General features: G+C 60.1%; 1 protein-coding gene across 8 annotated transcripts; it reads right to left on the reverse strand.

Moving 5' to 3' along the window:
* Positions 1-744: 744 nt before the first annotated feature.
* ADAM15 (ADAM metallopeptidase domain 15) lies at positions 745-11,080 on the reverse strand. 8 transcript variants are annotated; one of them, XM_082466850.1, is made up of 23 exons: positions 10,890-11,078; positions 9,585-9,691; positions 8,871-8,947; positions 8,389-8,467; positions 8,136-8,212; positions 7,851-8,043; positions 7,000-7,065; positions 6,849-6,917; positions 6,602-6,771; positions 6,377-6,461; positions 5,775-5,923; positions 5,516-5,690; positions 5,176-5,268; positions 4,742-5,046; positions 4,454-4,655; positions 4,110-4,187; positions 3,585-3,657; positions 3,235-3,373; positions 2,757-2,826; positions 2,035-2,106; positions 1,554-1,625; positions 1,163-1,287; positions 745-1,073 (listed from the first exon to the last, which is right to left on the reverse strand). In XM_082466850.1, the coding sequence occupies exons 1-23, from the start codon at positions 10,966-10,968 to the stop codon at positions 1,031-1,033; spliced, it is 2,598 nt and encodes an 865-aa protein (XP_082322976.1). In that variant the 5' UTR covers positions 10,969-11,078; the 3' UTR covers positions 745-1,030. The 8 variants fall into 8 exon arrangements, with proteins under 8 accessions (XP_082322976.1, XP_082322975.1, XP_082322974.1 ...); XM_082466849.1 differs by having other exon boundaries at positions 2,035-2,109; XM_082466848.1 differs by having other exon boundaries at positions 1,163-1,625; positions 2,035-2,109; positions 10,890-11,079.
* Between the last annotated feature and the right edge of the window lie 357 nt (positions 11,081-11,437).

The following is an 11,437-nucleotide window of genomic DNA, read 5'->3' on the forward strand; positions in this document are numbered from 1 at the left end:
GCACGGGAGAGGATCCACGAAGTTGTCCAGACATCTTAGGCAGCATTGCTCCTTTTTCTTTGCACATCTAGGGATATAGCGAGGGGAAGGGACAAATCGCCTCCTGGGCACCCCCCCTACCCTCACCCCCCCTTTACAGAACCTCAGATGGCGAGCTCGATGCCCACCTTGGGGTTGGCCCCTGTCCCTTTCTGCCCCACACCTTCGTTCTGGGCGAACGAAGGCCATAGTCTCAAAGACGAAGTAATGAGGTGGTTGCGGCCCATACGAAGCACTTCTGTTCCCGAACCCTCAGGTGGGGTGGGGGAGGGGAGAGGCAGGTGCGCGCCCTTGTAATCGTGGGAGCCGCCGCCGCGCCCCGCCCCGGCTCCGGGGCTCTGAGAACGCCAGCCAGTTCCATTTTTCCCAGCCGCTGGTCAGAGGGTGGGGACAGCGAGTCCAACAGCTTAGCCGGTTTGTCGATGGTCGCCGCCAAGGGGCCGCGCAGCGTTGGGGGCGAGAACTTGGCTACTGGGGGTGGCAGAGGGCGTACAACGCCCTTTGTGGTACTGGATTGTGCAGAAGGTCATCCCAGACTGGGCAGAAACAAGCCGCGAGCATCCCAGGGACACCCGCTGACCCAGCCTGGGGCTCTCGCCCTCCCTATCCTGTCTTCATCTGAGGCGCAGCGTCTCCTGGCGGCCAGATCTGGAATCGCGGCAGGGGAGACCCTCCTTCCCTAAGCAGACAAACTTCGAGGCGCACTCCCAAGACCTCACTTTTATTGCAGTTCTGCAGAGACAGGCTGTGCGCACCTCCCTCAGCTCTGTCCAGCTCCCAGACACTCCCCAACCCCCAGGTGCCACTGCGTGGGCGGATCCCCAGGGTGCTGCTCGACAGCAAGTGGAGGTGCCCAGTGTCGGTGTCTTAAGACTCCTGCTCCGTAGCGTCCAGGCCCCAGCTCCTTCAGTCACCGCGGGGGACTCCAGGGGTCGGGTATGCCTGTTGAAGTCCTAAGTCCAGGTTGGAGGCAGCGGAGCCTCAGGAGAGGTCAGAGGTAGAGCGAGGACACTGCTGGGGGCGGCGGCGCAGGCCTGGGGTGCGGGAGGCCGAGAAAAAAGGTCAGAGGTCCCCCCAGACCACTCGCCCCACCAGCCCATCCTCAGCGACCCTCCTCCCCTACCTGGAGGGTACCACTGTGGGCGGGATTCCAGCTCCAGGGCCAGGCAGGTCAGACGAAGGGCGCTGGCCCTGAGGGTCAGCAGGTAGTGGTTTTCTCGGGGGTGGGGGCTTGGTGGGCCCCTGAGACTGAGAGAGAGAAGGCAGGAGGCCAGCTTGGGAGGGGGTATCATGTTGCCCACCTCCCACACACTGGTGCTGGGGAACACCAGCTTGAGGGGCGGCACCAGAGGACACCTTTGCCTGCAAACAAACCTGTCACCATTAAGGATGCCACTGGGGTATGTGCCCTTAGGCACAGGGGGCATCTTACTACTAGCACCACTGGCAAGGCTACCAGCACCACAGCCCTGGGTGGGGGGAGAGGCTGTGCCCTTCTCTCCCCCCACTGTTACCTTCGGGTACCTCACCACCGGGTCAGCGGGCAGAGGGCGGTTGGGGGGATTGGGTCGGTCAGCCAGCTCAGCCTGAACAGAGAGAGGGGCAGTGACTATGAGAGCACAGCCAGGAGCAGTGGGCATGCAGTGGGTCTCCCGAGGGGTTCAGGTCAACATGCAAAGTCAGCCAGGGGGCAGGAGAGAACGGGGGCATGCGCATGGGGCTTGAGTGCATGCCAGTAGATGCCTTAGGGGAGAAAGGTGTGGGTCACCTGTGGTGTCCCTGGCAGGCTGCAGTCCCACCACTGACCACCAGATGGTGGTAGAAACCAAGGCAGGAGGCTCACCCTTTGCTACTTCTGGGGAGTGTCTGAAGGCTGAGGGGCACCCTGGTCCCCTAGTGAAAAGCGCCACTGGCAGGGAACAGGGAGGAGAATTGCAGTTGGGCACCAAGCCTCCCACCTGCCCTGGGCCAGGGCAGGGCCTGGCCCAGATTTACCTGGAGTCTCTTGGGCACAGGGTCAGGAGGCAGCGGCCTGGAGGGAGGGGCCGGGAAGCCAAGGGCACTAGCCTGCTGAAAGAGCAGGAAGAGCAGACAGGCAGAGTGGGGGTGGGGGGGTGGGAGAGAGAGCAGAGAGATAGATGTGGGCAGAGAGGTGTTAGTGCTCAGGGATGGGCAGCCAGGGGCCCGGGGGCAGTGGGGGCTGTGCATGCGGTTATTCAATTTCATGCAGAGGGGGTGACAAGTGGTGGAGTGGGCGTGCAGACCACCTCCACACACACTCTTCTGTCATCAGATCCAGAGGGCTCAGGGCAGGGGCACTCACCAGCCCTTCTACACATGGTGACCAGGGCCTCATCAGGTCCTGGCACACTGAAGGCCACTCTGAGCACCACCCCCTCATGCCCTCCAGGGGGCATCACTGCTGGGAGCACAGGTAGACCCACCTTTCAAAGCCACCGGCTAGGCCAGCTCAAAGAGCACAGCTCTCCCTCCTCTAGGTGACTGCCCCTCCCCAGTCCAGGCTGGACTCTGCTTCTCAGCCTGCAGCCAGGGGACGGGAGGGGAGGGCTGGCCCTGACTCCTCTGACTGACTCTTGGGCAATGCAAGTCTTTCTCTGAGTCTAGAGCCTCCAATGCCCACCCCCACCCCCCACCCCAGGGCCCAAGCTGGATGTCTGGCCAGGATGGGCCCTCTCTCCTCTGGCATGCAGACGTACCTTGGCACCTGGCGTCAGCAGAGCCCTCTGCGGGGGTCCTGGACGTTCGGGGGGACCAGACTGGGCTGCCCTGAGCATGGAGAAAGGCAAGGAGAGAGAGGGCCCAGCCTTAGACCCTGTTCTCCACCCATTTGCAGCCTTTGAGTGGGGTTAACCCTTTGTGGCCCCTTGGAGCACGGTGCAGGCCAAATCAGAAGTGGGAAGGGGAAGCTGATCAGCCTGAGGGAGGGCCCCACTTACCCAGCACTGGGGTTCCTGGAGAGAAATGATCTTAGCACCCCAGCTTCCCCACTTGGGTCTACATGTGAGGTGAAGAGTTATGGGGCACATGTAGGGAAGGGAGATGTGTGTGGGGTGTGGTCTGGGGGGCTTGTGTTCAGAATCAGGTGTCAGGGGCTGCCCAGGGGCGGGGGTGGGGCTCCAGAGCTGTTGTCCTTAACAGAGCTGTGGAGAAAGCTGGTAGCAGGGAGGCTGGTACCTGTATTGGCAGCTGGGTCCCTTAAGCTGGCAGAGTCGCTGGCGCAGGCGGGCACGGTGCCAGTAGCTGGCACCAAGCAGCACCAGGACCAGCAACAACAGGAGGCTGAGGGGCAGCCCTGTGGTCAGGGAGCTGTTTGCTGTGGGTGAAGGCAGGTTTGAAGGTGGGCAGGGCTAAGAACTCTACATCCAGGAAGAGGTGGGGGGGGGCAGGGAGTGAGGTCAGGTGATCAGAGAAGGTGAAGGGGTCAGGGGTCACAGAGAGTCAGGGAACCAGCAGCGAAGGGGTCAGAAAAAGAGGGGCAGTGAAGGATGCCCTCTCAGCTGCCCCTGTCCCCCACCTCATGCTACCTCTGATGTGGGTGGTGCAGTCTGGGGGCGCCCAACCCTCCTCACAGTGGCAGTGTCTGTTGCTGTCGCAGACCTAGGAGGTACAGGTTGAACAGTGAGGAGCTGTGCCCTCCGGGGCCGTGTTTCCCTGTCCCCAGCTTTTCAAGATCTCAGATGTCCACAACTGGAAGGTGTGCTGAGAATGATAGTGTGGAGGGCGCCAGCGTTCTGGAGAGAGAGAGTCTTTATCTGTGCCAGAGAAAATTAGATTGAACTCACATTGTGAGTGCCTTCTATCTGCCAGGCACTGTGCTAGAAGCTTTCATACTCATCTCATGTGCCCCCAGGGGGTGGGTACTATTATTATGCCCGTTAGTTAGAGAAGGAAACTGAGCTCAGAGAGGTTAATAACCTGCCCTGGATCCAACAGTTAAGATGTGGTAAAGCACAGATTAGAACCCAGGTGTGTCTGTTTCCAAAGCCCACCATTCTTTTCCTTCCCAGAGACTCCCTGCTCCCCTTTCATCTCCCCCCATGCCAACTCACCCCATGCCCATGGCATTTGCTTCGACATTCCTGTGTTCCCAGGATCTCCACCGGTTGGCATTGATGGTTGATGCACACCTGCCCGATGGTGAGAGGAGGGCAAAGATCACCTTCTCAAGAGCTTTACTGGCACTGGGAGGCCAACATAAACGAAGCCCACCCCGCTTTTACAGATGGGGAAACCAAGGCTCAGAGGATGATGGGACTCTGCTCCATCTGAAGTGAGAATTTGAACTCCCCTCAGAGTCTGCACCTTCTTCACCGGCGGCTAGTGAGGCCTGGGCGCTGCCTGCAGCAGTCCAGATATCCCTCCCCACCTGGTACTGCCCACCTAGGCTGCTCACCAGGCCGGGGCCACAGGCTGTGCCAGGCAGAGTCAGCAGGGGCTGGGCCACGTCGTTGCCCAGGTCCAGGTGTACCCAGCTGCAGTTCAATTTCAGTTGGGTCCCGTTGGCTTCCAGCATCTCCCAGTGAAGATCCCGGGCTGAGCCCAGCAGAGGCTGGGCCCTCCCTCCCTGGCACTGGAGCTGCCCACAAATGGCATCTCTGGGGTTAGGGAGGAGGTGTAGGGTAAGTGGGGCGGAGCCAAGACTCCCACAAACCCAGAGGAGGAGCCAGGTTCCCTCACTTACCTAGGGGCACAGGACACATAGCTGCCATCAGGCCTGCGCCCACAGCTCCCAAAGGCGTCCCCCCGAGTGTTGGCAGTAAGGAGGCAAAGTGGCGCGGCGGGCTGGGCCCCGGGCCCCCAGAGAGCCTGGCACTGCTGGGCATAGGAGGTACAGCGTCCTTGCATGCACACAGCCTGTCCACCAGCACACGGCTCACCGTCCCCCAGGCTGACATCAGGGGGGCACTGGGAGCTGTCTCCTGGGCAGAACTCGGGCAAGTCACAGTCACCTCTGGTAGAGCGGCACTGCCAGCCAGCCGGGCGCAGCTGTGGAGGGTGGGTAAGCATCAGTGTGGGTGCTGGGCAAGTCCAGCCAGGCCCTGGGAGTCAGAATGACCTTTTCCACACTGGCCCCTGGCAGGTGGGCTCTGGGTGGCCAGTCCAGTCTGTGCCCACCTGGCAATTTTGACAACAGAGTCCATCGGACGCGCACTGTGCCCCTGGCCTCAGCTGGCAGGTGAAGTAATCACAGCAAGGATCAGTGCAGTCCTGTGGGCGAGGGCACAGAGGGACCGAGCGTCAGAGCAGGCTGGGCCTGAGAGCCTGCCCTAACCCCCTCCCAGAGCCTGAACCCAAAAGGATGCACACAGCAAATGAAAGCCAGAGCCCAACAATCTATGTGCAGTCCCCGCAGACAGGGAGGTGGGGAGAGGGGTTCCTGAGGCTTGGAGATGGCTGATGAGCCAGGGTGAGGGCACAGAAGTGAGTGGGGCAAGGCTCTGGGTGAGGGGCTCACATCGGGGAAGCCACAGTCACACTGCTCGCCGGGCTCCACCAACATATTTCCGCAGACACTGGCCATCGAGGGCAGACCGGAGAGCCGTTCAAAGAGGCAGCTGCCCATTCCACCCAGGAGGGCTTTTTCCAGGGCCTGTCGGCTGCAGTTGCTGAAGTTCAGGCCTGGCAGGAAGCTGGCGATGGCAGCAAGGAAGGTTGGGGCTGCGGATGGCTCCCTGCCCCCTGCCCCCTGCCCTCTCCATCCTGCAGTTACTCACTCTGTCGAGGCCTCCATGATGCAGCTCTTGGCTGGGGCTGGACCTGGACAGGGGCAGCTGTTCCCAGGTGAGTCATGGCCCAGGCCTAGGCTGTGGCCCAACTCGTGGGCTATTGAGGAGGCAACTCCCAGGATGCTTGTGGAGTGGTCCTGTCATTGGGGAGGGGATACCCCAGGTCCAGCACCAGCCTGACTGCTCCTCTTCTCTCCTCATCTGACCTCTTGGGCACTGAGCAAGCACCGCCTCCCTCCTTAAGTGCTTCTAAAGTAGGAGGAGAGCCCAGGCCTGGGTGGCAGGAAACCTGGGTTCTAGCTCACCTCTGTTACCCCTCTCTAACTATATGGCCCTGGGAGAGCACCTTTGTTCTTTGGGCCTCAGCTACCTCCTCCTTCCCCAAGAAATGGGAAGAGCTCATAGGTGAAGACGCTAATGAGCTGGCCACAGGTGAGGGTATCCTGACAGCAGAGGCCACGTCATGCACCCCCGCCCTCTATACCCTCAGCTTTGGGGTTGGTAACTTTGCTGGGGGTTTCAGTGAATACATGGTACCACACTGGGGAGGAGCTGAACGGGAATGGGGAGGAGACATGGAAATAGCTCACCATGTTCACACCTCCTGAGAATTCAGGAGAACAGATGGAGTTCTGAATGGCCATGCCCACCATGGGCCCAGAGAATGAAGTGGCACTGCGGGATTGAGAGGGCAAAGGTTAGGGCCCAAAGCCAAGGTGGCCAGAGCTTCAGGGCCTCAGGTAGGGAGTTGGGATGTGAAATTTGCCAGTCCGGGGCAGAGCTGGGCCCCGCTGGCTGAGCCTGGGGGGTCTTACGTCACCAGCTGGGCACTGTCGTGGGGCAACCGAGGCAGCAGGTCTGTCCGGCGCCAGCGGAGGAAGCTGTCTAGTGTGAGACCTGGGTGCTGGCTTATCTCTATCAGGTCACGCTGGGTCCAGGCCTCCAGGCCCACTAGCGCCACCCGGACATTCAGAGGCCTGAAGAACTGAAAGAGAACTGGGGCTCAGGAGAGGGGTTCCCGTGGTCGGGGGCCATAAGGATGCTGCTGGGTCCGATACTCACTGTGTCCAGGAGGAGGGCCACTTCCAGGGTGCGGTTCAGCAGGCTCTGGAAGTCCCGGTACCTCTGGACCTGTGGGTCAAGAGAGGTGACCGTGAAAGGCAGCAGGGCAGGCAGAGGTCAGGGAAGGACTTGCAGGGGCCAGCAAGCTCACCTCGGAATGGTCAGCCACAATCACCAGCTCAACAATCTTGGTCTCTGTCACCACGTCCCGCCTCCACTGTGGACAAGAGGAAGGCGCATCAGGCACACCCACCGCTCACGCCGGCAGCCGCGCAGGGCTGACCGGGCTGCGTCCACACCCGCTCTGTGTGGTCAAACAAGAGCGTGAAGAACCCATTTCACAGAGAACCACTGACAACCTGAGAGGCTAGGGACCTGCCCAAGATAGACAAACAATAGGTTTAGAAGCTGGGAGTAGAGCCCTGCTTTTCTGGCTTCAAATTCAGTGCTTTTTCCAAATAAAAAATAATAATAATAGACAACACCATCAAATACTTAATGTATGCCAGGCAGAGTTCTAAGCATTTACACATATATATGTATGTATATAGATTTATTTAATCTTCACAGTAATCCTATACGGTAAGTAGTTTTATTATCCCCAATGAATAAATGAGCAAATTGGCTTCTTATTTCTTTATGATCAGTAACTATGTATTTGCTATATCCAAGTGAGAGCTCTCTGCATTTGGGTCATAAGACAGATGAGTTTGAGTCAAGTACCTGCATCCAAATCCTGGATATACCATTTATTAGTTGAATGGCCTTGGCCAAGTCACTTAACCTCTCTGAGACAGTTTTCTCACTAAAATAGAGCTACGGATAGCACCTACCTCCCAGGGTTGCTGGGATCAGTAAAGGAGATAATGTTCATAAAGTGCCTGGTACTGGGAAATTGCTCCATTAGCAGGAGCAGTTGTTACTGTGAACAAATAGCTCTGAGGGCCCGGGGGCCAGCCCTGGGGACAATAGAAGCCCAGCCCTCCTGCCATTCATCCTCACCCGGAGAAGGTGACGCTGTCCCAGGGGGTGCTCTGGTGGAGCCTGAGTGGGCACAGATGCAGGCCAGCTCAGGGCACAAGTGTGGCCTGGCAGGAGGAGGTCTTGGAGCCGGGAGATAACAGGGGGACCCCGAAGGTCCCCAGGCCCCAGCTCCAGGGAGTAGCTTCTCTCTGGGGACAGGATCACCAAGCCCCTATGCAAAGATGCAGGAAGTCAGAAAACTTTTCAGCTCCATGCTTCGTTTACGCTCACTCTCTCCACCTTCATGGAATCGACCCCTTGTACCTGAGTCCGGAGCAGGTGCAGACAGAGACCCAGGAGTCGGCATGGCCCTGCACTCTTCCCTGGTAGCAGCAGTTCTCCTACAGCAGAGAAACATGAGTGCCAACGTGAAGGCCAGGCCAAGGTTTGAGCCCAGGAGGCTAGCCTGTGGGTGAGGATAGGCAGTGTCCTCCCATTCTCCAGGGATGGCACCTTCCAGTCGCCCCTTTCCTTCTTCCCTCGGGCCAGAAACAGGGCACGAGATGACCTGACTCACCAGAGTGTGTCCCTCACTGACCACCCGGGTGCCATCAGGCTGGTACCACACCAGGGTTGGGCGGCCTGAGACTAGCTCCCTGTGGAATGAAGAAGAAGGAGGGCAGTGCTCCCAGAGTGGTGCAGTGACAGCCTGAGACCTGGAGGTGGTAGAGGGGTGGCTGGGGGCTGGGCAATCCCCGCAAGCTTCCTGCTTCCCCTGGAGACAGCAGAGTATGGTGGTTGGGCCACAAACTCTGTCAGGCTATCTGGGTTCCAATCTAGTTTTCACCACCCACTAGCTGTGTGACCTTGGGAGAGTTATTTAACCTCTCTGTGCCTTGACTTCTTCATATATGAGGCCAATAATAATACATAATAGTATCTACCTTATAGAGTTGTTACGAGGATTTAATGAGTTCAAGCTCTTAGTACCTGGTACATCGTAGATGCTATATAAGTTGTTAGCCATGTTATTGTTAATGTTACCACTATCATTATTACCTATTCTGTAGCAGCTCCAGGATATGACTCTCACCATCCAATTCCAATTTGATCCGCAAAGCCTCAGGCAGACTGGTCTGTGGGCACCAGAGGGCATGTCACCTCCCTGGCCCTGTCTGAAACTCCTGTCTTCTCTAACCAGAAAACCTCAGGCCCTTAGGAGAGCACCAATGATTAGATCATTGGTGGGGGGATCCTGAGGGAGGGGCCAGGAAGCCCTGCCTGGCCTGGGGTATTGTTCTGGGGGGTTGTGTGGGGAGGTCAAGGAAGGTATCCGAGCCGCCCCTTCTCGGCTTCCTGCCCAGAGAGGAAGCATCATGGAGGACCCAGTGCAGGCCCCAGCCCTTCCTCTGACTCAGCTTTAGAATTGGGAGGGGAGGGTGTTTGGTGAGGCCCTGACCCTCTCCAAGTCTCCCCACTGAAAAAGCTGACAACATGAGACCAAGAAAGCAAGTCTGGCCTCAGAATTTCCCATTGGAGATGGAAGGGTTGGGTGGGGCTGAGGCAGACAGATGTGTGTGCAGAGGGGAGAGCGAGATAAGTGAAGCCAGGTGCTGGGGTGCGGAGGGAGAGGCAGCCAGACCTGGGATGGCCATGCTACAGTGAGGTCCATTCACCCACTCCTCAGCCAGTCTTTGCCTGGAGACACCTGATTATTCAGGGTGGTGGGTGGTGCGGGTGTATTTCTTTATTCGAGGGGAGAGAGAGGCTCACCTGAAGCACCTCTGCTAGGCTGAGCGTGAGGTTGTCCTGAAGGATCTGGGGCTCCGAAGACCCATTCAGGGCCCTCTCTGGCCTTGCCTGCTTCTCCTCAGTGCCACCTGCAGGGTTCCCAGGACACCCCAAGAGAGTGCTGAGAGAATCAGCACCACGGCTGGGGGTGGCTGGCGCCCTCTGACCCACCTGGCTCCCAGCACATCAAGGCCCTTCTCTGCTTGAAGGACCCCTGCACTGCATGCTGGGACTTAAAGAATACTAGAGGGAGGGGGCGGGGGCTTCTCTCCAATTTTTCCCTTTCATCCTACCAACCCATCCACAAGTCCCCAAAGAAAGAAGTTCAGTTTGCCCAGTCTGTGCACCACACCCCCGTCCCCCTCAGACCAATCCCAGGTTCTCACAGGGACCCTCCCCCTGTTCCCACCCCCACCCAACCACCTCCCCCCAGGAACGCCCCCTCTCAGGACTGGGCGCAGACTTGTGGCCCGGTGCCCACTCACCCTCCCTTTCCTCACATCAGAGATGCCGGGAACGCCCATTTCTGGGTGAGCATTGCAAACACCCCCCTCCCTAAATACCCCTCATGCCCAGTTAGGCACACCCGCTCCCCACAGCCTCCGCTTCCTCCCGGAGTCCGCCCCCCATCCCCACAATGGCCCTCTCTCCTCCGGACACTCCACCCCCGCCTACCCTCTCGGCCCCCAGCCCAAGACAGCAGCGGGAAGTGAAAGTTCCAAGGAGGAGTTGGTGTCCCAGCCTCTTTCCTGGCCAATTCTCCCCGCTCCTGGCTCCTCCCGGGCCCCCTCCCGTTCAGCCAGCTTTCTGGTGGCATCAGCACCAGGGTGAGGGGTGCCTGGCCGCTCAGGTCTGGGATGGGGGCCAGGAAGTATCCTCTTCGCCAAACCCTAGGAGACGTGCCTACTCGGCGCCCTGGCACCGGGTGGAACGGTCTGCTAGGCCCCAGAGGAGCGAAGACATCAGTCCTGGGGAGCAGAGACCCTCTACCGCGATCCTGAGGGGGCGCTGGGCCAGGCCCTGCGGTGCCTGGTCCCGGAGCCTGAAAGTGTCCGCGGGGACTGTGCAGAGGATGACAGAGTAGGGGGCGCCGGCATCCCTCCTCCTTCCCTCCCCACTCCATCGCCCAGTCTCTGGGCCCTCGGCCCAGGACAGCAGACCAGGGCGGGCTGCACTCTGGTTGGGGTCTCTCAGGGTCTCCGGCCGACCCCAGGACCCCAGTGCTTCCCGACTTCCCTGCGCGTCCTCCCAGTCCGCCCCCCGGCCCACTGCTGGCAGGGTACTCACCTATATCTGGGAGCGGCCGGGAGGGCAGAGGGCTGCCCGCCCCCAGGAGCCCCAGGGCCCAGAGCAGCGCCAGCCGCATGGCAGCGGCGCCTGGGGTCGGGCGAGGGCAGCAGGTGCTGGGCGGAGTGCCGAGGAGCCGCGGCTGCCGGGTCTGCTTCGCTCACCTAGCGGCTCGGCGCAGCCACCAGGCCCCGCCCCGCCCCCTCCCACCCGGCCCAGAGCCAGGCTCCGCCCTCGGAAGGCCCCGCCCCCACAGCGCGCCGGGTCCCAAAGAGGCGTGGACCTAGCCCATGACTCCGACTCCCGCAGGGCCAGCGCTGATCTGCACAGCGGCTTCCCGGCTACTGTGCAAAATGGGAGCCGAGGCCCGGTGCGACCGGCTTGGTAGTCGCGCCTCCACCCGGCCCTGGGTCCCGACGCCTTCCTAGCAGCTTCACTGCCCTCTGGCCTCAAGTCAGCCGCCCGGCTCTGTCGGATCAGGCGGGCCAGTTCCCCCGATTGCCCGGCTCGCCCTCCCGTACCGGACCCCTGCGAAGCGCGGGCAGCAG

Source organism: Balaenoptera physalus (assembly GCF_965194825.1).
Source record: "Balaenoptera physalus genome assembly, chromosome: 1".
Classification (NCBI taxonomy): Eukaryota; Metazoa; Chordata; class Mammalia; order Artiodactyla; family Balaenopteridae; genus Balaenoptera; species Balaenoptera physalus.